The 22,716-nt window shown below is 37.5% G+C and overlaps 2 protein-coding genes across 4 annotated transcripts in view; one reads left to right on the top strand and one right to left on the bottom strand.

Annotated features, from left to right (window-relative positions):
- The window catches only part of LOC145945031 (uncharacterized), a 147,658-nt gene that overhangs the window by 117,638 nt on the left and 7,304 nt on the right, over positions 1–22,716 (bottom strand). The gene's annotated exons all lie outside the window — the stretch shown is intronic.
- LOC145945239 (uncharacterized) lies at positions 217–22,594 on the top strand. The gene is made up of 5 exons (XM_083054115.1): positions 217–615; positions 3,667–3,932; positions 11,817–12,011; positions 16,804–16,955; positions 19,945–22,594. The coding sequence occupies exons 1-5, from the start codon at positions 611–613 to the stop codon at positions 20,485–20,487; spliced, it is 1,161 nt and encodes a 386-aa protein (XP_082910241.1). The 5' UTR covers positions 217–610; the 3' UTR covers positions 20,488–22,594.

Genomic DNA, 22,716 nt, shown 5'->3' with positions numbered 1-22,716 from the left:
GAGGTACAGACCGACTCATACATGTAACCGACCTTTACTGGCCTTTATCGACAATTTGCTTTGCAGAGGCCAATCAGAATACTGAAACCGCTTCCACGACGCGGTTCGACCGCCTCCCAGAATGTACCATTGGTGGTTCTGTTTCCATAGTCACCAGAAGTGGGGGTAAGAGAGGGGATCTCGCGAGGGCTGCTGACTCACCATTTGGTACCTCGAAGACATTAACAAACTTGACATCCGCGAGAGAAGACCGCATCAGTGCCAGTCTTCGTTTCTTACCGTCGCGATCATCAGAAATCCAGAATCGGTAACGAAAACGTGTTGCGAGTCTCAATGTCAACAAGATGAGATCGAGTATCAGTATCGTGTCGCATGGCGATCATATACAAGAGAATTGACAGAAGAACTGAGATCCAGTGTGACATGACAGTGAACCAAGAACCCTGATCTGATTATGTGCATGCCCAATAAAACAGTGCAGTGACCCTTTTCCTCAAATATTGTCGAGTATTCCTTGTGATAAAGTTAAGCTTCGCGAGACGAAAGTCTCAATCACGGCAGCAAAATTGAGCTGGATTTGCACCATCAACGGGCTACCGCCGGCCACTTTATGAGGTAAGATCATGAGAAAGATGCAAAAGAAAGAAATAAAAATGAGAAAAAAACAAAAACACGGTTAAGATCGGAAAACAGTGTCAAAAATATTTGAAATTTACACCCTGGTCTATTATAAAGGCGGTCTAAAAATGTGTTATCATCGTCAAAATCCTTTGACAAATTAAACACTTTCTTCCCAAGAAACAAGATTATTCTAATGTCACAGTTCCAAAACTGCGTGTTTAAAGAAAACGTGTCTCAATTTATGGGAGAAAACATTTTTCTCAAAATAATTTGCCTAAATTGTGTTAACAATTATCTTAAACACGAATAGAAGAAAATAAAATATCTCTCCCCAGAGATTAGAGAATGAATTTATCATTATATCTTGAACACAAAATCTTGATATATTTTTTAATTAAAAATATAATATAGTTTGTGTCACACACATACATACACACGAATAAGTGATAAAAATTTAAATCTGTGAATAGTGAAAACTATCGCGTCATATATTCTTAATAAAAAAGAATATATCTTTAATTTATATCATAAGTGATTTTAACGTCATAAAAATTAATATGTAACTTACGAAATAAAATTGTAATGCTTAATAAAACTGTACAAAACGTTTAAAGAAATACTATTTTATAATAAGAACAATTTAAATTATAAGAATATCAATAGAAATCTTTTTTAGTAAAATTATATATACTTGAATATATATTCGTATATTTCTAATAGCGTTCATAAATTATGTAAGTAAAGAACAAATTTATTACAGAACATTAGATTTAGTGTATTTTTTATGATAAAATGTGAGAGAGAAAGAGATGTATGCTAATTATCATCACGTAATTTAGTTTAGATGGTTTAAATTTCTATTGATATATTGCTACCAAATAAATAAAATTATAATAATTACATATCGCTTTTAATATCCAATATATTAAACTTGATTAATCAAGAAAAATAAAAAACATCTATCATAAAACATATTAAAAATGTTATGCAAAATAACTATCTCCGAATAATATCTCTAATTTAAATTGAGACAATATAAGAAATTGACAATATAAAAAATTATTCAAATAATCAAAGTTTGATTTTTAAGAATTTTTCCGTTTATGTCTTAAGATTGAAAATGTTATATCGTTAGCTGTTTAATGTTAATAAGATAAAGTTTTCATCAATTTTCATTAACCAGTTACCTTTAATTAAATCTACCATTTATCTATAAAAAGCAGATTCGAAAATACAAATAACAGTGCGTGTGATATACAACAAGAAACTTTGCTGTCAAATCAAAACTATTTGCTTAAATTAAAGGATTATAAATTAATAAAGGATTATAAACAAGCTTAGAAAACATCGTTTCCTAGAATTATATCACGTAATTAATAATTGACAAAAAAATTTGATTAAATAACAAATAATATCTTTCTACGAGTTGTAAAATTCCTCATAATAAAGTTATCTTTTGACTTTTAATTTTCGAAATATAAGATACTCAAGCCTAGCCATTCATAATTATGCCAAATTTACACAAACGTTTTTAAACATGAACGAAAAGCATGTCTATGTCGCGATTGTGTCAAATTTAATATTATTTATCGCATGTGAAACGACAAACTTTCGATCGTTTACATATTATATGCAATGTTTTCCACAAATAAACCTCCTATTATCAAAATAGGCAATAAATTGCGGCTTGGTGTGCATCCCCGACTCTCTTTCGGTGACCCGTACCTAAACATTCAATTAGCACTTCCTAATCCCTCGTCGCTTGGGTTGTCAACAGCCATTACTTCCAGCATCTTCTCGGTCTCAGTGAGCTATTCCCGAGAGAAGGACAGGGAAAGAAAGAAGGAAAGAGAAAGAGAGAAAGGGGGGAGTATTCTCAGAGAGCACCCCAAACACCACGATGATGACGGGGTGGCTGTTCCACCCCTTGCAACTTCGTCTAACCGACGTATCTATTAATCCGTCCTGAATGACACTCGAGGGTGGCATTCGCTCTCTCGTTGTCCCCCACCTCCTCCGCACAGGGGGTGATCCTAGCTTTACAAAATCGTAACTACTGCTGCCCCTCTCTTTTTGGACCCTCCTCCGACCACAAGTTTTTTTTAACGAACGCTCAAGTAGATTCAACACGATAATTGTATTAGTTCGAGAAACTAGGATTGTCGAAATAGGAAGGAGAGAGACAGACAGAGAAAGAGGTTGAGAGAGAAAAAAAAAGAGAGGGAGAGAATTGAGTCGTTTGGCGCACCCTTTGCCTCAGGGGTGACGTTTAGAGTAGAAGACGAAGAACGAGAGTACGGAACGTGCCGAGATTGCTTAATGGCTTTGATACGAAGAAAAGGATAAGATTAATTTGCTTATGAATTGCGGAGCAAACGAATAAGCAATTATGTACCGCCTATGCTACGAGAAGAGGGCTCACACCCGCTTTGCTCGACCCCCCACGAAGCCTTTGCGATGATACAGTTGTGGTCCACCGATCAAGAATCGTTAGATCTCATAATTGCGCAAAAAAGAAAGCAAGAAAATGAAAAAGTGATGCATATATACGTGTGTTATTTGCTGATGTAATAATTATCGTAAAAGATATATATCTTGCTACTTAAAGTATTAGAATTTAAAACATACAAATTAAATCGCTGAAAAAATTTATTTACTGTTTTTGCATTAATATCTGATATTAAATAGTAATTTTCTATCAATAATAAAATTATCAAAAGCACAAAATTTAAAATTGATTTAAATAATTTCGGGAATAAATGTTGATAAACATTGGAAAAGAAATAATATACTAATTGAAATTAATATCTGACTCGCAACTAATATACCAACTAATTTCTCGTTCTCTGTAAACAATTTAAAATGTCAACCGACGATTATTTTCTATAAAAATTTTAAAAGTTTTAAAACAAAACACTTATTGTTAGTGACAATCTCTGTCATTCTCTCGCTTAACCGAACATTAAGCCCCACGGGATTAATGCATGATCCCTGGATTGACCGGACTAACAAGGGTCGCTAATTGGTAGCTGTCTTTAATTACAGAGCCGGCGGTAACATGTGCGACGGCTCCTTCACGGAGACCCTGCGTACTATGCAGGGCATGACGGGAGCATCGCCACCGGGTAGTGCCGGTGTCGGTCCCATGGGGGTCGGTCTCAACAGCCCACTCGGTCCGGGTGGCAAGAAGGTGCAGGTGGAACACATCAAACGGCCCATGAATGCCTTCATGGTCTGGTCGCGACTACAGCGACGAAAGATTGCTCAAGAAAACCCCAAGATGCACAACAGCGAAATCTCTAAACGACTTGGTAAGTAGGCTGTCAAAATAATAGGTTTATCTCTCTATAGTTTTATGAACGCTTCTAAATAATCAATAAATAAGTCACACTTTTCACGAATTTTTCTACATCCTCTTAGATTTTGAAAGAGATCATAAAATTGTCGACCTTCCAGATTAATCAAATATGCAAAACATAATTCTACAGCTCTAAAAACTTATATATGCTGATATTTCAAATTCCATCAATTTAAAATCCAAAAGAGATTTTATATTGACTTCCGAACCAAACCATTGCAATGTAGCTAATATATTAATGACATTACTCAACGGTTATTACAACCAGAAAGCAACTTGTATACAAAATTGATTTGACAGCTGGTCAGCCGTCTTCAATCGACTAAACAGAATATTCTGGGTGAACGAGCTGTGTCGTACAATTTAATGAATAATAACATATAATATTGAATATATGAATAATAATAATAGCAACATTTACAAAAGTAACAATCGCATAATTCGTCAAACAAACGGAATTATCATTCTTTCGTGATATATATTATTATCTTTCGTCGATTTCTTTTTATTAACGACTTCGCGCACATGTTCGCGTGATTTAGCGTCGACGGAGATATTCCGTTTAGTATTTCTGTTAAATACCTCACAGTCGAGATCAACAAAGGATCTTCCGCAACTCCCTCGAGCTCCTTTATCCGTCATTTTCTCCTCGCCTCGCACCCCCCAACCCCTATTTTTCGTTTCCCCGGCGACGACGAATAAGGGAAGTGTCTCCTCCTCTTTCTCCGCCGCCTCCTTCTCGATAAAAATGATGCGCACGCTCGAACCTTCGATGTACCACCCCCTTTCTATTTTCCATCTTTTTACCCTCCCCAGCTCATCTTTATTCTCCCATGCTTCTTCTTCCGCGTTTCCTCTTTTGTCGGCGCGACACTTTTCCGTCGCTCTTTCGCCGCCGAGCATATTTTTCGATGATACACTATGTTGCAACACTCGCGAATTTTGTCCCTTTCCTCTCTGCCGCGAAACTCCTACGTATAATGTATAAGGCGACACAAAATACTCCGTACTTTCTCAATACGGTGATCGGAATTTAGCAGACGGACGCGTGGAATGTCACGTTTTGCTTTTTTTCGCAACCACAAAGGTATCCGGAAGAATGTCGTCTTATTTCTCAATTGGTTACATAAATGCTTGGACTAGCTATACAAGAATTCTAAAAAGGTAGCCAGGGAAAGATTTCGATATAATGTAACAAGGATGTTTAGAAGATTTTTCGAAGATATAAAATTCTAAATCTGTCAAATATTGGACACTATTTCAGTAAGAAGTCTCTTCTTTAGATGTTAAATTTTTAAAGTTTTCCATAACTATTTTATTTTTAGATTAATAAGACTGCAAATTTTTCAAGCTCTAAAATTTTAATTCTGTGATTCTTCAATCTTTGATTCTTGAATTTTTTTTCAATTTTGAATTGGAAATTGGCACTTAAAATTTGGTATTAATGTCATTGCTCCGCTTAACAGTTTTAAAATGAAAGTAGCAAAAATTCGATCGAACGAATTTCTCGTCGGGAGAATAGATACTTCGTGTCGTCGGGGTCACAAGCGGCTAAAATAATTCCGGTCCAAAAGTGTGATAAAGCAGCCTCCAGTTTTATTGCATCAATTAGTAGATGGCGATTCGCGCGTTTATCTTCGGAGCCGACAATTTGCCACGTTTCACGATGCTCGGAGAACGTTTAAGGGTGTGGATCCTGAAGGGAATAATCGCGGCGTAAGAGGCGATGAGAAAGGGGGTTCTTTAAAGTGAGTGCTCTGTCGGGAGACGCTTAGAGCTAATCTAGTTATTGGACCTCGCTGGAACGTTCCTGTTGTGCAACTTGCTCGTCCGAACCTTGCCCCTTTCCCTTTCGTCTTCGAGATTCCACTCGAACGAATGGCTTAAGCGTTTCGGGGTTGATGGCAATTTTGATCGAAATAGAAAGATCAAGATAAAAAAATGATGTAGAAATAAGATGAAGTACAAGATTCATATATAAAATTATTTTAACGAGATATTTGCATAATATAGGTACTGTATCTTAATATACTATTAATAAGATTTACTTTTTGTGATAAATTCATATAATATCATATTAAAACTATAATATTGAAGCTATTAATGACACTGACGATTATATAAAGAAATTAATGGAAAAATTAATTTTTATAGAAATAATCCTATTCAAAATCTCCATTGATTTTTTTATCTTAATTTTACTAGTCTCACCACAAGGATTGCGATGAGATTTTACTTCATAGAGTCTCTCCCTCTCTTAAAGCCACCTCCGACGGCTCCGACACAATGTTACGCTGTAAAAACACACGTACGCGATGCAAACACCCTCGAGAGAGAAGTTAACAAAGAGAACGAAACGAGAGAGGAATAGAGGGTCTATAAACACATGGAGAGAGAACGACAGGGAGGACGGGATTCGAAGAAGAGGAGACTCGGGAGAAGCTTTCATCGTAATGAAGTATTTCTGCCGCTTGCCAAAGCCTTGAAGAGGAAAGGCATCAACTTCTTTCGAGCGCGTTAAAAGAACGACTTATCGGTCTTGCAATCCTCTCGGAAACAGATGCCCATCTTACGATCTTAAAAGACAAGCCAGTTTAACTGTTTAAACAATCAACATTGATTCGCGAAACTATCCGTGACAACAATCTTGAATAGTGACAGCTCGTGATTCTCTACCGAACAATCGAAACAGTATTGTTCGAAATTAGTTTCTGAAATAAAACAAATAATAAAACGCGATTTATTTTTATCGGCTTACACGTTAATAAACCCATATATTAAAAAAAGAGTCTGAATTTCTATTTGTACATTCTATGCAACTTATATCTTTTTTAACCTTGTAATTTTAATTAACGTGTAATGAAAGATATAAAAGCGTCACGCTGTGATTAAAGAGAGCTATGCGTATCATATTTTAGAAAAATTGACGAAGATCCAAAGATCTTCGGAATGATAATGACATTCAAACGTGACTTCCCGACGGCTTTTCGAGAAATCGCAGCTATATAAATGCAGATATCTGTTAAATATTAATCGAAAAAATATTACCGTCATTTTTCCCGAAATCTTTCACGAAAGTGAATCTGAACCGTCGGCTCGCGCGATCCGCGAGGGAAAATAATTCGCGGAGAATCTTCCGGCGCTCACCTATAGAATCGAGAGGACAATCACGCTCATTGTGACAAAGGCGATATATATATATATATATATATATATATATATATATAGATGTATATACATATAACGCGTTCAGGTACTACACGTACGCGCATCTCCGCGTCTTCTCCCTCCTCTCTCACGTCATGATTAAAAATGATCGTCCCCAAGCTTAAAGCTTCCCGCTCCCTTAAAAGCTCTCCGTCACTACTTTGAGCGGCCCACCGGTCGCTCTTTGTGTCACAAAGGCCGGGATTCTCTGCTCCACTTCGAGACTTATGAGCAAAATCTGTTTCCTCGAATGAATTCCGCGACAAGCTTCGCGCGGAAAGGATTGAGAAAGATTAAGAAGACGCGCAGGAGTAAAGTCTTTGTGCAGTTTTGTTTACTTAAAATTTTAAGACACCAATAATCTTTGAATTATAAGCGATTAAGTATGTAAAAGCTTTCGGGTTGATCTAAGTTTTAAAAAAATATATAATAATCGAATAAAATTAATCATTTTAATTAAATATTTAGCAGATTTTTCAATCAGATTTTTAAAATTAACGTTAAGTCCATCACAACATCTGTCGTTAAGCTTGATAAAATGTAAAATTAAAATAATCTTATTAGAAAACAGTATAAATAAAATAACAGAAGGCACTTTGACATTATGTTCGATATAATGAAGAGACAAAATATGGGGACATAAAAGCTTTATATAAAATAATATTACGTAAATATCTTGCAAGGTAATTGTTAACAAAATCATAAAAGGGATACTGTGTGTGTACGATCATACTTATCGTAAAGATAAAACAAAACTGCACTACGTTGCGAAAAAGGCCTTGAAGCATCGGTAGCGCGTAATACGTATGCCTTGGAGGCATCTTCTTAATTGGCACTATACGACGCCAGTAACGAGAATAACGGCGTCATTGTTTCGCGCCATAAGAAAAGGTAAAGGCTATTAGCAGCGTGGCACGCGAAGAGGACTCAAGATGGGATTTCCTTTTTAGCCCGTGTCGCTTTATTTAACGACGTAATTATACTGTACGTCGGCAAATGAATGTATTTAATGAAATTTCGCGCTATTATCGAGAACGTAACTCTTGCTCGATGATTTATCCGATGTCGACGTGAACAAGGATTACGTATATGCGGCACAAAACATTATCATTTATATATTTAAGGATATTCAATAAATGTACGACGTATAATAATTATAAGCACAAAGAAAGGGAACACGTAATGAAAATGATTCGCGAACGTTTATTACTATAGGATAGTATTTCTAATGTTTTGCATTCTCGGTATAGTTATCTATAATAACGATATTCCGATGTAGAAAGACGCAAATTTAGTTCACTCTGTTCACAAGAGATATTAATTTCTAACAATTGCAAATTTTGCTTTAAAAAAAAAACAATACTTTATTTTTTCGCGTTTTTTAAAAAGTATTTTAAAATATATGAATATTATACAATATATACTTAATTTTTTGTTCTTTATGTGTTTTTTTCAAACAAATATCTTTTTAACAGATAATGTTACTAATTAGCAGACTGAAACTTTATTCACCTATTGTTATGAGCTTTGCTCACAGTGTATTTTTAACACTGAATGTATTTTCTCACGTAATCCTGACGACGCAAGTTCGATTTCGGAGCCCCAAGTCGCAAAGTCACTCCCTCCCCCCGCGTCGACAGGAAATGCAGGAAACGTTTTCCAATTTCCACGTTTCATCGTCGGGGACAAGTCCGGGAAGGGTTGGAGAGGGCGGCCGATCGATCGGCGGTGCAGTAGCTGCACCACCACCCCTTCGTCTCACCATCTTCAACTGTCACGCTTCGAACGATAACTCTTTCCCTTCCGAAAAATTCAACGTGTTCACGCGAGAAGCGTTATAATAGATAAATAGATAAATTATATCAAACACCATCTCTGTGTGTTTCTCTTCGCGCGATTCCACGAAAGTAGTAATAGACTGTTTTTAGATAATCGACGAGGCGATTGACGAAATGTATTCTTTATCGGCCTCCTTCAACAGTATTGGTCGTGTCACAGAAACGAGGACGACGTCACGGCCACGCCGTCCTCTGCTCTCTTTCGTCTTCCTTCTTTCTCGGTCCTCCCCTGTCTTCTCTCCGCCATCCTCGTCCATTAATTAACAGGCTTTGTACTTTTAAACGATGTTAAATAAACGGCATTGTCCGCCGGCGAAAGGACTGAAAAGCGGGTGCCATTGTGCTTTAAGCTCGCTCCTCATCGTCCTCGTCCTTGTCGCCATCGTCGTCGTCGTCGTCGTCGTCGTCGTCGTCGTCAACCCCAGAAAGAAGGAAAGAGAAAACGAAGGAGTATTGCCCGCGAACGCCAACTTACTAATACCATCAGTACCTGGAAGCCTTTGTTCTAAACAAATACGTCGAAACCCGCCGCCACCCCCGCCGCCCACCTCTCGCCATTTCCCTCTCTTGTTCGACCGTGCCACCTGCCTTTCAGACGGGAAAACGTGTATCGATTGGATAAGCCGTAATATAAATGGAGAGCACACAGAGCTACCCCTTTCGCGCGACCGGAAGTCGCCCCGGCTTTTTGATTCCGAAGGCAAATTCACGCGGTTTGTGAGTTGTAAATTTAGACCACTATTTTTCAAACGACGGAAACTCTCAAGAATATTTTTATGTGAAGCATGAAAGAGCATTTTTATGTTTTTATTTCACCCCCCAAAGGTTTCAGCTTTGAAATAAATGAATGGATAAAAATATTTCTTAAGAATGAGACAAAATTAAAGAATAAGTTGTATTCACATACTTTGCAGAGTTTAATTAAAATAGGAAAATACTGAGTCTGACGCAAACTGCAGTATACATTTCTAGGATTAATTAAGTCGAGAGATTGTATTTATCAAGAACAGTTTCGCGTTATCAGCCTGCCTATTGTCTGAGAAGACACGATTCTCGAACTCATTCAACGCTTGCCGATACCTTTTCTTTGGGGTTCATTGTGCGCTACCACGTATCCGTATTGTCCAATAGTGCTGTTGTTACTGCTGGTAGCAACAACGGGAGAAACAAGGGATCTCTCTGTAGGGTTCATTGCGAATTCCCGGCTTCCGGCGTTCTTATCAGCTTTTATCGTGGGATCCAAATCCTCTTTTCTTCTATTCTTTTCTTTTTTTTTAATTATAGAATAATTCACTAATCAAAACAACATTGATTATCCAATAAATTTAAAAAGTATATTTAAATTTTTATTTGGATCATTCAAATGTTAAAAAAATTATTTGATTATATTTATCTCTGTTTCTCTTTTCTTTGAAAATTTTTTTCGAACGGAATACTTCGTAACCTGCTACCGACTTTTCGGAGTATTATATTGTGTTTTCTCTCTTTTCCTTTTCCCGACGACTTTTTTTCCAACCCCCAGCTGTGTCCAGTAATCCTGGTCAAGCCATATAAAAGGAGAAGAAAAGTTCGGAAGCTATTAAAGCCCTCGTGTGAAGGATACAAAAAAAAGTTACTTTTGGCGATTTTACGACCTTTATACTAAACAAATTTCAAGTTAAACCGTCGAATTGAGCCATCTCGCGTTTAACAATAAAAAAAATGTCATGTATATAAAATCCCTATTTCTGAAATAATTTATATCTATGCGTTGCATAATTTACTTCCTTCTTTCTCGAGTAAAACTCAATCAAAAATTGACATTTTTAATGTTAAAGTTAAAAAATTAGATAGATGATGAGAGAGATGAGAAGGGGAGGGAAGGGATCGTTCCATATTCAGTCTTTGTCTTTTGAGATCTTTTTGCAACACATTTTCGCTACACTGAAATCTCAGCGAAATCAATCTCCAGTGAACGCGAGGTTCGCGGCGTCGCGACGCCGACGTCTCGCTGCGGCGGCCATTGTTGGCGGCGTCGCGGTGCAAGCCCCGGGGGCGCATTGTGCCCCTCGGCATCGGGGGTCCGGGGGTTCGGTGTGTGTCGCGTACCTCGCTAGCAGCAGGTTCCGTTTCCAGAATACCAGGGCTTCGCGCTTTGTGCGCGCCTCGGCGGCCGCCGACAACAAGTGGTAATTAATTCTGCGCAAAACAATCAGAGCTCGCTGGCTTGGGGTGGGGGTATAGGGGCGACGAAGGGGTTAAAAACGATTCTCGTCCAATGAGTCTCTCCCCAGAATCCCTCCGAGAGCGTTTAAATATGAATCGAAAAGCCACAACGCGTATGACAATTAATCGTATAGTTTTTAATTTAGATTTCGATTACTTTTATGTGTATACGAGATGTAATAATAATTTTTACGTCTTACATCTGTTTGTTAAACGCGGCTTAATGCTTTACCAGCTGATGAATAACCGCAAATATAATATAAAAAGAAATACAAAGTACTAATCTTCGGCAGGCATGTGTCATCATGCATGATCTCATGGTTTCGCGTTCTTATGAATATTTACGAATCAAATTGCCGGAATCGACAGTTCTCAAATATTTATACTTTCGAACAAGCGTTAATCACTATTTGATTACTAGATAATTGCGAGGAAGCACATAGTAATATGGATTGGAATTATCCAATCGATTAATGTGAACAAATATGAGAATTTAAAATTATATTTACGGAACAATTAATCTATTCAGCTGATGTATGTACACATTCGCGCTCGTATTATTAATCATAACATGAAAATTGTTGCAGGAGCGGAATGGAAGCTTCTTACGGAAGATGAAAAACGCCCGTTCATCGACCAGGCCAAAAGGTTACGCGCCCAACACATGAAGGAACACCCGGATTACAAGTACAGACCGCGAAGGAAACCTAAGACCCTACGGAAAGAAGGCTATCCTTACAGTATTCCGTACCCAAGTGTTCCCATGGACGCCCTTCGAGCTGGTAATTATATTAGTCGTTAATTTTATATATCATATAACATTATCGCTTGTGATTCTAAATATCGAAAAACAAATCCTTTTTTTTTATTTGATTAATATTTCGATTAATATTTCATTGCATTCGCGATATATACTAACATATACTAACATTAATAAATATTATTAATTTCACGGAGCATACTCGTTTCGTTGAAAATATTTACCGCTTTTAAACGTATGAAAAAAAAAAATCGACCTTCTCGACGATTTTGACAGGAATCGCCTCGTTGCACCGCAATGCAGCGAAGTGGTGCGTGGAAATGTTGTTGTAAATTTTGCACCTCACACACAGTTGCGTAAACACTCGTGCCGAACACTTGCAACTACGCGCTGACGTCACGTCTGGTTAGTTTATTGTGACAATTGAGCGAGCGTAATGGGACCGAGTTCGCGCGTGCAAAAGCGCGTAGAAGAACACAGAACAGAAAATGCGCGGTGCGCTACCAATTTGTTTAATTAACGCGCGACGGATACGCGAATGCATTATGCGCGATGAACGCGGCGCGATTTGTAATTTAATTATTGCAATCTTTCTTTGACAAGCGCTGCAACAAAGGTGGCGCGTTGTCTGCATTACAGTGCAGTAATACGTGTATATTTTTCGTGTAAACAAAACTCGCCTCTCCGCTCTCATCCACTTATTTATTTGTCACCGAAAGTGTATGGATAATTGCATTGTTAAAAGTAACGAGTGTAAACAAGATATTTATACGAATATCGCAATTCGTTTTTCGAAGCGCAGATTATTGTTCGATCAATTTGTAGTTGGATCGTATATACTATATTGTAATTATTTAAAATAGTACACCGTGGTGCTGATATTAATTAATCGTTACCGTCACCGTTGATTTATCTCTCAAATTATATAACTTTATTACATTATCGCTTCAATTAACTACTTTAATTACGAATCGCTTTAATTACGAATTAAATCATACTCGTGCAATTAAAATCATTTCCATTTATAATTACTATTCCGACTTGGAATTGTCATTGCTTCTATATATATAGACACATACACACAGAGCGTTTTAGATGATTTATATTTCATAATTTTATTAAAAATTCAGAAGCGCGTATGTATATACTTTTCTTGGTAGGTGTGGAGGTTTTATAGCGCGTTTTCATTACCGCAATTCTCTCTTGCTGCTATTATATATTTTTAACGTGAAAACGATAACATTCAAATATTCATGTCACATTATATATTACAGGCCGATATTCACTTTGTAATTTATCGTCGTCATGTAATTCGTGCCTGCGAGTGTAGGCGAGAGTTTACAAATATCTTTCGAGAAATTATTAATTCCGGCAATGGTGATGTCGCGATTAAGGTCGGAATTTATCCCTCGACGCCCACGCGATCTCGCGAAAAGCGATCGGTAATCTTCGATTTATCGAACGTGGAGACTCTCCTACTTCCCATTTATATCTCCTCCTTGCACATTTGACCCTCTCCCTGCACATTTCTATTCAAGCTCGGATCGAAATTCCTGCATTCGTTTAGATAATCTCAAACAGGAAACATACAAAATGATTCGCATTCTTTCAGAAAAGAAAGATACCAAATTTTACTGTGTCAAAGTGATCGAAGAAAAGTCAAGCATTTAAACTTTTCAAAATTTAAAGGTTCCTTACTCTCATTATTATCGAAATCATTATCTTGTCAATATTTATGTGTATAACACCCGTTCATTATTGTATTCTCACGACTATTATCTTTGCTGAATAGGCATGCTGAGTAGTCCTTTCTTCAGAAACATCTTTTCTTTTATTCGTTTCAAAAGCACTATTTTATTTTATTTTTCCCAGATTTTTCCTATGATATCTTTCTTTTCAAATGTTTCCACTTTTCGACCGGCACACGCTAGGCCTGACAAGCACGTGGGTGGTAGGGATAAATTACCGGCCTGAATTTCTCCGGCACAAGGCTGCTTCTTCCTAAAGATCCAAATAAAAGACGAGCTTTAACCGTAAAAAATCGAGGATAATGCGCAAAATTATTAATTTAAAATCCTGAACGCGATTTACAATACTTGAGTTAATGTCAGTTGATGCGATAAACTTATAACTTATCATAATCCCGCAATTCTCAAAAACAAATTAAGTCAATAAAGTTGATTAAATATGCAAATATGAATTTATATAGGTTCGAAAAAATTGAATTATTAAAACATTACAACACTTTTCAGGTTAAACGAATATTAATTTTTCACGACAATATATTAATAATTAGTTCGCGCAAGGAAAATCCACACAATCGTAAAATACATAGGGAGAAGGCAATGCAAAACACAAGACTCCTAAAATCCTTCGAATTATCACTGGACAGACGTACAGACGTACACTACTGGGGGAGAAGGAGGATGATTGTCTTTTTTTTTCAACTAGTGACGGATTTACGATCGCGGATATCTCTATGAAGTCATGTGCTCTCACAATCAGTCCCCCGGGCGTGACTGCTGAGTCGCGTGGACTTTCGCATAATGCTGCAGAAGCTTAAAACAATTCGATAAATAATGAGCCTGCGACATGTTTATGCGCTCGCGTGCCTACGACCAATGAATCCACGAGCAAACACGATTCGCAAAGTACGGTCCTACAGCGCCGAAGGGAATTATTCGAGGATTTATTCCAGCGCGCTCTCCCCATTTCCCTCTTCCGTTTTATTCCCGCGTGCCCCCGAGATATCAAGTCAAGTCTGCGACGATAAAGCGTGCTCAAATTAAGAGAAACACAATTTTCTAAAATATATAATGGAGTAAAGGCTTTAATATGTTTCAAATTGCATAAAACTTTTTTACGATTTTAAATTCTTCCACTGATTTCCAAAGTAATTTTTCCCTAATAATTTAAAATTAAACTAAATAGTAATACTTTCTTTTCTTTTTTTTCTTTATAAAAAGCTGCAATTTCAATTTATTTGTAATATAATGAAAAATATAAAACACACCGAAATAATTTTATTTTATAAATATATATAAGATCGCACGCTGAGTGCACAATGATATAAAATTTTTTATCTATTTTTTTATTCACCGGTTTTACGAGTACGTGACAGACTAACGTAAACTATTCGCGAGTTTCGAAACACGAAGAACGAGATGCGCCGAACGGAGAAAACGACGTCGCACGGTAGAATCTTTTATGTTTGCGTTTGAATTATTATGCGACGGGAGAATTGCAACAGACGGTCACGACGCGCGTAAAATATTTAGACTTAGTAATCAGGTTGCGTCTCCCTCGCGCCTTCGTCCGGCATGGAAATTCAAAATTACGTAATCCAGTACAAAGTGCGAAACAATGAAGACAATAGCAACCCAGGAACGGCAAACAAATCTCTGCAAACCGAGGGGACTCGCGCATACCAAGAGCCCGATTCATCGAACATCTGTTCTCGAATTTCTGCCAGCGAAAAAGATAAATCAAAATCGACAGACGTAAATAAACTCTACACCACGTCCGATTAATGCCTATAATTGAATCGAAAAGGCAAAAGGCTCGATACAAAAAATTCGATAATACATTTTAACGAAGCTGTCACGAAAACAGTTGCTTAATGTTTTCGAAACTATAATCAGTTGATATTTTACTTCAAATCAATATAGAGAGAGCTAGAATATATTGTCGGTGAACAATATATTTATATTATTATCCCCACAAAATATATATTTATCCAATAATTTAAAAGATCCGCTCATAAATATTTCAAATTTATAAATATAATTTATAGATAAAAAATATATCGAATTTGATTATTTTTATTCAATTTGCATACAATTGATCTATTTGCAAAGTAATCGATTTAATAAGGTATATTTCATAAAGTACGACGAATCGGGGATCTCGGCAAAGATCTTACGTGATTTTTTTTTGTTGCATTCAAAATCAAGCATCATCTCGATCGTCAAAATACCCGTCTCGCTTTTGGCGAGATCTTCGGGCGTCATTGGCGATCATAAATCTCGGGGAACTCAACGCCAATCATTCTCCTTCGGTTTAGCTTTACTGAAACGAGGCGAATGAGCAACATCTTCCAGTTGCTATCGTCCTCGACAATGGGGCTTCGTCGAAGGTTTTGTCGATGATCGATAAGCCACCCAGTACGCGCTCTCTCATTCTTTTCCTTTCTAAACCGACATGCAAAACAGTTGAAAAAAAGTAAAAGAGACAGAGACGCGTTAGATAAAGACCAAGATATCAATCTTCACCGAAAATGACTGATGATCATTAGTGGTCATTGTCGAAACCCAAAAGAAAACGCGATTCTTATTCCAGCAAAATAACTATTTGCTAAATCAACATCTCTATTTCTCATATTGTTTTCTGGTATTTCCGACTGAAGAAATTACAAATTGAAACATTCCATATATACGAATACAAAAAATAAAAACACGGTAATATGTATGTGTCAAGAACGCGGATACATTAATTTCCAACGTATCTTCTTCATATAGTCGGTCATCCGAAAAGAAAAAAACGCCAGATATTCGACCAACTTACAGGCTAACTGTAAAAATATATCTTCATTCTGACACTCTCTCGTAGCTGGGTTACGTTTTAATTAACAACTTCCCCGCCACAGACAAACACTCACAGCACGAAGTATAATTATTGTTATATTGTTGCTGTTGCATAAACGCAATTTACGCGTAATCAATACATCACGCACGGACGAAACGACACTGACGTAATATGACAGTAGACAAATTCCCGTCTTATTTATCGATATCGGCATGTTGTTAACATTATAGGGATGGCCGGTAGCATGGGACAAGCCGGGATGGGCAGCTATTACGGCCCTGCGGCCGCTTACGGTTCCCTTTCCGCGGCTAGCATGGCTGCAGCCGCGGCAGCGGCAGCACAACAATCAGCGGCCATGTCTGGTCTCGCGGCACCTGCTCAGGTAAGTCGATAATTCTTTCCTGTAGTATATGCATACAATGCTTTGCGTCGTATTATCAGACATCGAATAGATATACTAGTGAATGAGCAGTTAATTCTCTTTAATGCTTGCGCAAATTACTAATTGACTAACATCCCCTGTTGTTTAACGAAATATAATACGTTTTTTATCGATAGAGATTTTGTAGCAAAAAATATGTGCGTTTATATTTTTTACTTTACACGTACTCGATAAAATACGCGCAGATTTTAAACTCATTTACTGATATTTTCACTTTAGTTTCAAGTATATTTTAATTTTAAAAAGCAGGATTTGTTTTATATAATCTTTTAAGAAAAAACAGCTGAAAGTTTCTTTGATTTAAAAATTACTTGATAAAAATTATTTTTAACGTAAATCAGATCATAAAAAAATACTCAAACTTTTTTAAAGATCGAAGAATTAATAATCTTTGAGATGTTTTAACACTAGTGTTGACCCACCAACATTTCTCAAGACCAGAATCAGAAATCCATTCATCTTCAAGCAATTGGCGAGTGGACGTATCGAGTCAGATCATTGGCCGCGTAAATATAAAGTAGAAGTCGAGAAAAAAGAGGATAAGGGATCGATCCAGAGGAAGAGGAGGAATTTGATGAAGTAGAAGGATGAGGGTGGCAGGATGAGGGTGGCAGAGCAAAAGGTAGTGGAAGAGAGAGATGGAGTATAGGTACGTTTCATTCGTTGTCGCGCAACAAAGGGGCCCCCGGGTGGCTTCGCAAACAGAAACCGGAGACCGTAGTCTGTGTATGAATTTCCGCAGCTGGCTACGGGGAGACAAACAGATAGCTAGTTATTTCTGCATTCAGCGGCTGAATGGCCGACGCGTCTGGAACGACGCACCGGCGCGATACAAGCGACCATTATTGGTGAACACCGACGGCGAGCGGCACGCTCGAAGAATTCTAACGTTATCTTTATGCCCGGCCGAGTTTGAGCTCTTCCTCTCGCCGGCTCATCAATGCCGGAAGCGCAATCAGCGTCACGAGGTTATTCGATTGCAGAACGTCTTGAAAGAAAGCAACTCTTATGCAACCAAATGTAGACCAAAGTTTCCGAGAGAGAAATTTAAAGAAAATAATTTTTATAAAGATGCAATCTTTGCAATTTTTTTTAATCATCTTCTAAATCAGAATTAATTTTAAATATAGAGTACGTTTCTTATATTCGATTTGACGGATAAATTTTCTTCAGTGTTATAATTAGGAATGTAATAAGAGTTGGTTAAATCATAGTGAAATGTTGTAAGATGAATTTTTCATAAATTTCTTAAAAAATAAGTCTTATATGATCGACGATTGGTGACATAATTCGAATACTTCGTCGCACACTCTTATAAGCGGATCTCTCTCGGAAGCAGCGAGTTCTTACAAAATGTTGAAGCGTCTGAAATATCGAGGGCCACGGCACAATATGCGGCGATGTGAGGGAGTTGACTTTCTCGTTCTCTCTGTGCTCTCTCCCATCACTTCGAGGCCATTTGGAAAATAAAGTGCGCTCATTCTCTTTCGTTCTCGACGACACATGGCGCGAAAGGAGAATGCCGGTCTTTTGTGAGCGAAAACAGAGGCGAACGGTATACGGTGTCATTGTCCTCTTTAGCAGCAACATCGCGTTGGATAATTAAGTCTCCTAGAACGACGGCGTAGATGAAGACGGAATAAACTATCGCGATAATGACGAGGATAGGCATATCGTCATCCGAAAGTAACGTTTACAAAGAAAAAGAAAGAACATTTACAGTGTCGATGTAAATTGCACAGTTACGTACACACAATAAATTTTTTTTACTTATATAAAATTTACTAGATTTTAAATTTGATAAAAAAATTTGATAAATCTTAATTAGATCGAAAAATTTATCTTTCAAACTTTGCTCAATTTATGTAAATAGATTCAATTTTATATGTCTTAAAAAATTTCTGATATTATTCCAAATTTCAATATTTAAACATTGACGAAAAAAATTTTTGAACAGTATAAAATCAATATAAAATTCGGTTCTCGAGTAAACGAGATTATTTCGAGAAATTATCTCGCAAAGTATACGTTACGATCGTTTAACGATTAATATAATAATCATCGGAGTCGTCGCGATCGAATGAATTTTAATGCGAATATCTCAACGTTGCACGGTTAGAAGAAATTTTTTTAATTTCCGGACGCTGTTGCGATTCTCGCGAATTATAGAGAAGGGAAAGGAAAGAGGGATTTTGAGGCGAGAGAAACCGAGCGCTGTAATCAATTGGTCGTAGCGGGCGGGAGAGACTTAGCATCGCTAAGACTGGATGTAAATCATCCGGACAAAGCCGCTTAACGATCCGACAAAGGATCCCGCACGGTCCTTCCTTCGTCCACGAATTATAGAATTGGCAATACGCGCGCTATTCCCTCCCTCTTTCTTTTCTCTCTCTCCCTCTCTGTTTCTTCCTTCTTTTTTTAACACCAGTCATTTCTCGAGGCCAGTCGTTCCCTTCTCAACTCGCGGCAGTTCGGTCATCCGAACATGCTTGGTCCAACGTGACGAAATTTATAATCGTTTGGCAGCGTTGTCTTCGATATAGAACAAATTTCCGGACTGGATCGTATCGTCCGGATCCACTGATTTCGCGATTTGCGCGCGCCAACCGAATCGAATGTGTCGACTCTCGAATTTGTCGCCTGTTTTATACTCGTTCCAATATATACATTTGTCTAATGTCATGCCCGAACTCGAAATGCAAAAATCTGCGGAAACTAATGGTGGGGGAATCAATTTTTCTAGATTTTATTGGGACTTTCAATGCTCTGCGAGTATTTAATGTTAATTAAATTTTCTGTGCTTATATTCAAGCATGTGATTGATATAAGGAATATAGTACAGGAATATGGCTATGCATATATAAAGGATATAAAGATCTATAACTTTATCATATTCGCAAGGTTATACGTTTCCCCCTTCCTGTTTCAGGTGGTGAGCTCTATGGATGCCATGAAGTACTCTATGGAAGCAGACAAATATCGCGCCGCCTACATGCCGCCTAGCACTCTGGCGATGAGCATGTACCCGGACCCCAAATATCTGGATTCATCCAACAAGACCTATTTGGACCGAAGCTACTTGGACTCGGCGAAAGCATACTTTGAGCAGTCGAAACTCTACATGGATCAGAAACCGACCATCGCAGATTACAATCGATCCAGTTACGAGCCCAACAAGCTCTACGAGGAATCCAGCCCGGGTAGTGTAGTCGGCATACCCGCGAGATCGCCGGCCCCCGATTCCCCGGACACGAGCAAGCAACACGAGAGGACAGAGCAGGGCTCGTCTAGCGCGAGCTCGACATCAACATCATCGGCCGCAAGTCCCGGAGCGACCCTCCCCGCTTACTATCCCGGACCTGTCCAGGCCGGCGGTCTACTGGGCCCGCAGATGGGCCAGTACGGCGGATACCAGACGGCACCAGCACCGGGAAACGAGTCTTTTCGCCGGCCATTGACAGTCATCTTCTGACCCGACAGAGCGTAGCTCTGATCTATTCTCGACGAGCAACTGCTATGATTCCTGATTCGCGATGGCTAACGCAGATTTCGCGAAGTTGAGGCTAGATAAGCAAGTATTATCAATCGCGGTTTCGCCGATTGGAAAAAACATCATCTTCTGACATCAAGATTTTGACGAAATCAAGATCTTCAAGAAGAAAAGCTGCCACGGATCTGGTCTCCCTGCCCATCGTCTAATGCGGATTTTACGGAAACGAATGTGATGAACGCTATGTGATAGAGTTGTAGAATTATTAAACTTTACTGTCTTCTTGAAATAAGCTATTTCTTTTACTGGATGGATTTTCGACAACGTCACCATTTTCTCATCATAATGGCTGTCACGGATTTTAACAGACTTACATCAACGATGAAATCTTTTTCCGAAGAGTGCTCTCAATTTTAGAAGAATTCACTAATAATCTTTAAAAGATTCTAGCAATATTAAAGCGAGTTCAGTGCTATTGATAAATGAAGATCTTACGAAGTAAAGTTAAATAAACATTGAAGGAGCTGGTGGAAAGAGAAAATCTTCAGAAAATGTTGTTGATTCAACACACATTTGACACATCTGCCGTTTAAGGTGCGATCCGAAGAAATTTTATCACGCGACCAGGCAGAATTACATCATTTCCCGGTTAAATATATAATCGCGTCGCTTTACTAGCAAAATTAACAAACAGACCAACGGAGTGCTCCAAGAAGTAAAGGACGGATTAACGACTATGACGTCGTTACGAATGACAACGAAGACCGAGAGGGTTCTCGCTGTGTCGTCAACTGACTAGTCTTACGTGATTCAGACCTGTAAGAAGGAACTTGTACATAGTCCCTGTGTAAATAGTGTAGCAAAAACATGGCTTTTTCAGATATCCGCACGCGAATCCGCTTTCTTACGGCCTCCATCCGCGTATGAGCGCGACCCTCGACGAAGAAAGCAGTACAAACGTGTGCACGCATGGTGTCTCCGAAATCTGTCGCGAGTGGTTCGATTTCGTTGGGACGACGTAAGTGCTTTGTTTTCCTTTTTTTAACTCCCCCACAACTGGTTACAAAGGTATACGTATATTTAATTTGTAAATAATAATCAAATTGAGTTGCACAGATTTGATTAATGATAAAAAATTGTCGGCTCTTCATACACTTTAGAGAATCTTAGAAATTACTTTTATAAAACAATATTTTTTATGGGGTTGAAAGATTGAAATTAGTCAATGTCACCAGTTATGTGAATTGAAAATTTCGATGGAACTTAAAAAATCTTTTTATAAGAAAACTCTATTTAACTTTTTCTTATAAGTGCGTTTAACTTTAATCTGAGAAAAATTGCCGTAAAAAAATGTAATGAAAAAATTACGTCATAAATGTAGCGATGTTTATTTGGAATTAGCGATGATGGGTGCTTTCTATTTAGCAACACAAGTCGACAAAAGCGTCATTCCATCTTTGTTCTACATTCTATGAGAATAAGCATCTTATGCGTATCGCGATATAGGTGATGGATAATACGCAAGAAATTTATGATATGAAATTATGGTATCATGTTAGAAATTTTTTTTCTAGTAAAAAAAAACACCTCTGACAGAATAATTTAATATAGTATAATATACAAATCGCATCTAAAAATACATATTTATTATTAATTTTTTAGACAGATAGTTTGTATTGTTTTTTGCAAAGCTATTGTAAAGATATTATAAATGTTTTATCGTGCAACATTATAATAATGATGACTTGCAAGATAGAAAAAGAAATCAATTATAACTATTGTTAATTTATTGAGCGAAAGAAATATAGAATTATTTCTGTCTTGGGAATTGTTGGTTATTTTCGATCTGTTTTCGCTTTACCGTGTCGATCAAATCGATTTTGCGAGGGGGAAAATAAGCTGCGGAAAATATCTCGTTCTCAAAGAATGAGACCTTCTTGCTATACGACGTGTAACCTTTGTATTCGTATAGTTACGATGAACCTTAAGCTGTATCGATTATCCGCATATAATATTACAAACGACACAAAAGTAAGCTATAAATATTGTACCGTAAATGAGAAATAAACGTTAAATATTATCCTTCGAAGCATCATGTGTTGACATATTCCCCTCTCCAATTTTAACATTAATCTCGTAATAGCATTTAATAGAAGAAATTAATTCAACTAAATCACTTTTTAAATAATTCTCTTGTTAAAAAGGAATTAA

Source organism: Prenolepis imparis, unplaced genomic scaffold (assembly GCF_030444845.1).
Source record: "Prenolepis imparis isolate NDT839.2.m4 unplaced genomic scaffold, iyPreImpa1.0 SCAF_14, whole genome shotgun sequence".
Lineage (NCBI taxonomy): Eukaryota > Metazoa > Arthropoda > Insecta > Hymenoptera > Formicidae > Prenolepis > Prenolepis imparis.
Note: the sequence above shows the minus strand (reverse complement) of the source record. Positions and strands in the feature narration are given on the sequence as shown.